Genomic DNA, 1,803 nt, shown 5'->3' on the forward strand with positions numbered 1-1,803 from the left:
GGGCTTCCCCGCTTAGGGTGCGCGGAGTCCTTGCTTCTCCTGTGCTCCTGCCCGGTGGCGCCTTAAATCACTCCTGCATCACACTCCAAAGGAGTAAAGTGAAGTGATTCCTGGGTATAAACTTACAGAAAGGTCAACATCTGAGGTCTGTACCAAAAGGGTGAAATTTTCTCTAGGAAAAGGTGATGAATAAAGCCCTGTCTTGTGGCCACCTGCTATATTGGTTTCTGCTGCAAAAATCTGGCAAGCAATTGATCATTGATAATTCTTGCTGTTAGGCTCCTTAGAAAAATCTGGGTAGGTTGGTGCTTGACAGATGACGTGCAAGGTCACCAGAGCTTGGTGTCACAGCGATTATCATGTCTCGCGAGGAGTTGGCTTGGAGCGCATCAGAGGACAGGTGGGCCTGCTGCTGCCAGCGGCATGGCCCATGCTCCCTGCCTGCCTCCCATGCGCTCGTGGTGCGGAGGGATGTGTGTCACCCACCCAGCTGCTGGGCCCTGTGATTCACACCCAGAGATCCACTACGGACAGCTGCGGGGTCCCAGTGACAGAGTGGGTGACAGTGTGGTGAAGCGGAGTCATTTCCCAGCACTGAATTGTATGAGCATTTCTCTCGCAATCTGTTTCCAACCCACTGTTAAAAGAAGAACAACAAATAAATTGAACGAAAAGTGCAATCCCGTGTTTATTTTTAAGGAACGTGTTGAAAAAACAGATTCGCTTTGAGGCTGCAGTTCTGGCAAAAACCCCACTGCTCAGCAGAGCAGAGACAATCCTGCGATAAGCGGGTGAGCCGGAGCTGGTATCCGCCTGCCTGTGCCCTTCCCCATGTCCCCTCCTCCCAGCCACCCGTGAGAGCCTGGAAAGCCCTGGAGCTCTCGGCCAGATGCAGAGCCCGGCTGGGTTGAGAAGAAGGTCTGAAGTGATTGAAGACTGGGGACATTGGTGGGGGAGAAGCTGGAAAATTTGAGGACTGATGGTTGGCAGCCCGTGAGGCTGGTGGGCAGGAGGGTGGGAGAGGAGCCCTGGGGCGAAGGGTGGATGGAGAGGTCTCCTCCGAAAGGAGCAGCTGAAGAAGGAAAACCAGAAAGCTGCTGAGAGGGGTGAGGAAGGAGCAGTGCAGCTGGGGCCGGCAGCACGGGGGGTGAAGAGGAATTGCTGGAAAAGGGCTGGGAGAAAAGGGCTGAAGCGGGAGGAGGTGCTGCGGGGGCAGCGGCGGCTGGGGGGGCCGGGAGCCGGCGGGGCGGGAGAGGCATCGCGGGGAGGCAGGGGAAGTGGAAGCAGCGCTGACTGGAAGCCCTGAGTAAGAAACGCCCGAGTGTCTTGGTGGGAGCTGGTCGCCCACGGAGAAAAGAAAACTTTTGGGAAGCGCTGATGCACTACCAAGGGGGGAAAAAAAGACAGGTCCCACTACTCCGCTGCCGGTTACTGGGCAGCCCCAACTTCTGGGGGTGTTCGCCCTGTGGAAAACGAACTTTGCATGGGCTGCAGGTCTACTACATTTTTTTCCTTACACATAAAACATGATGGGAACGGCTCTCAAATATGTGTTTACATTATAAATATATATACAAATAAATGTGTACACATATATATTTATGCGTAGGTATGTCTGTACATGTATATATGTCTAGGCATGAACACAAATACATGTGTGCGTATGCTCATCTCTTTATACGTATATTTTAGGAGAATACGCATGTCCGCACCCATGGCTCCACATCCTCCCGCACTGCTGCTCCGGCAGCTTCCCGCCCCCAGCAGTGCTCCGATTTCTGTGGGAAAGGGGGGGGCCGCCAG

General features: G+C 54.0%; 1 protein-coding gene across 1 annotated transcript in view; it reads left to right on the top strand.

Annotated features, from left to right (window-relative positions):
- The first annotated feature begins 423 nt into the window (after nt 1–423).
- Nucleotides 424–1,803, top strand: part of DUSP1 (dual specificity phosphatase 1) — a 5,000-nt gene continuing 3,620 nt past the window's right edge. The window contains exon 1 of the mRNA XM_009318554.1: nt 424–555. Coding sequence (XP_009316829.1) covers nt 424–555 — 132 coding nt within the window. The remainder of the gene's footprint in view (nt 556–1,803) is intronic.

Source organism: Pygoscelis adeliae, unplaced genomic scaffold (genome assembly GCF_000699105.1).
Source record: "Pygoscelis adeliae isolate BGI_AS28 unplaced genomic scaffold, ASM69910v1 Scaffold42, whole genome shotgun sequence".
Taxonomy (NCBI): Eukaryota; Metazoa; Chordata; class Aves; order Sphenisciformes; family Spheniscidae; genus Pygoscelis; species Pygoscelis adeliae.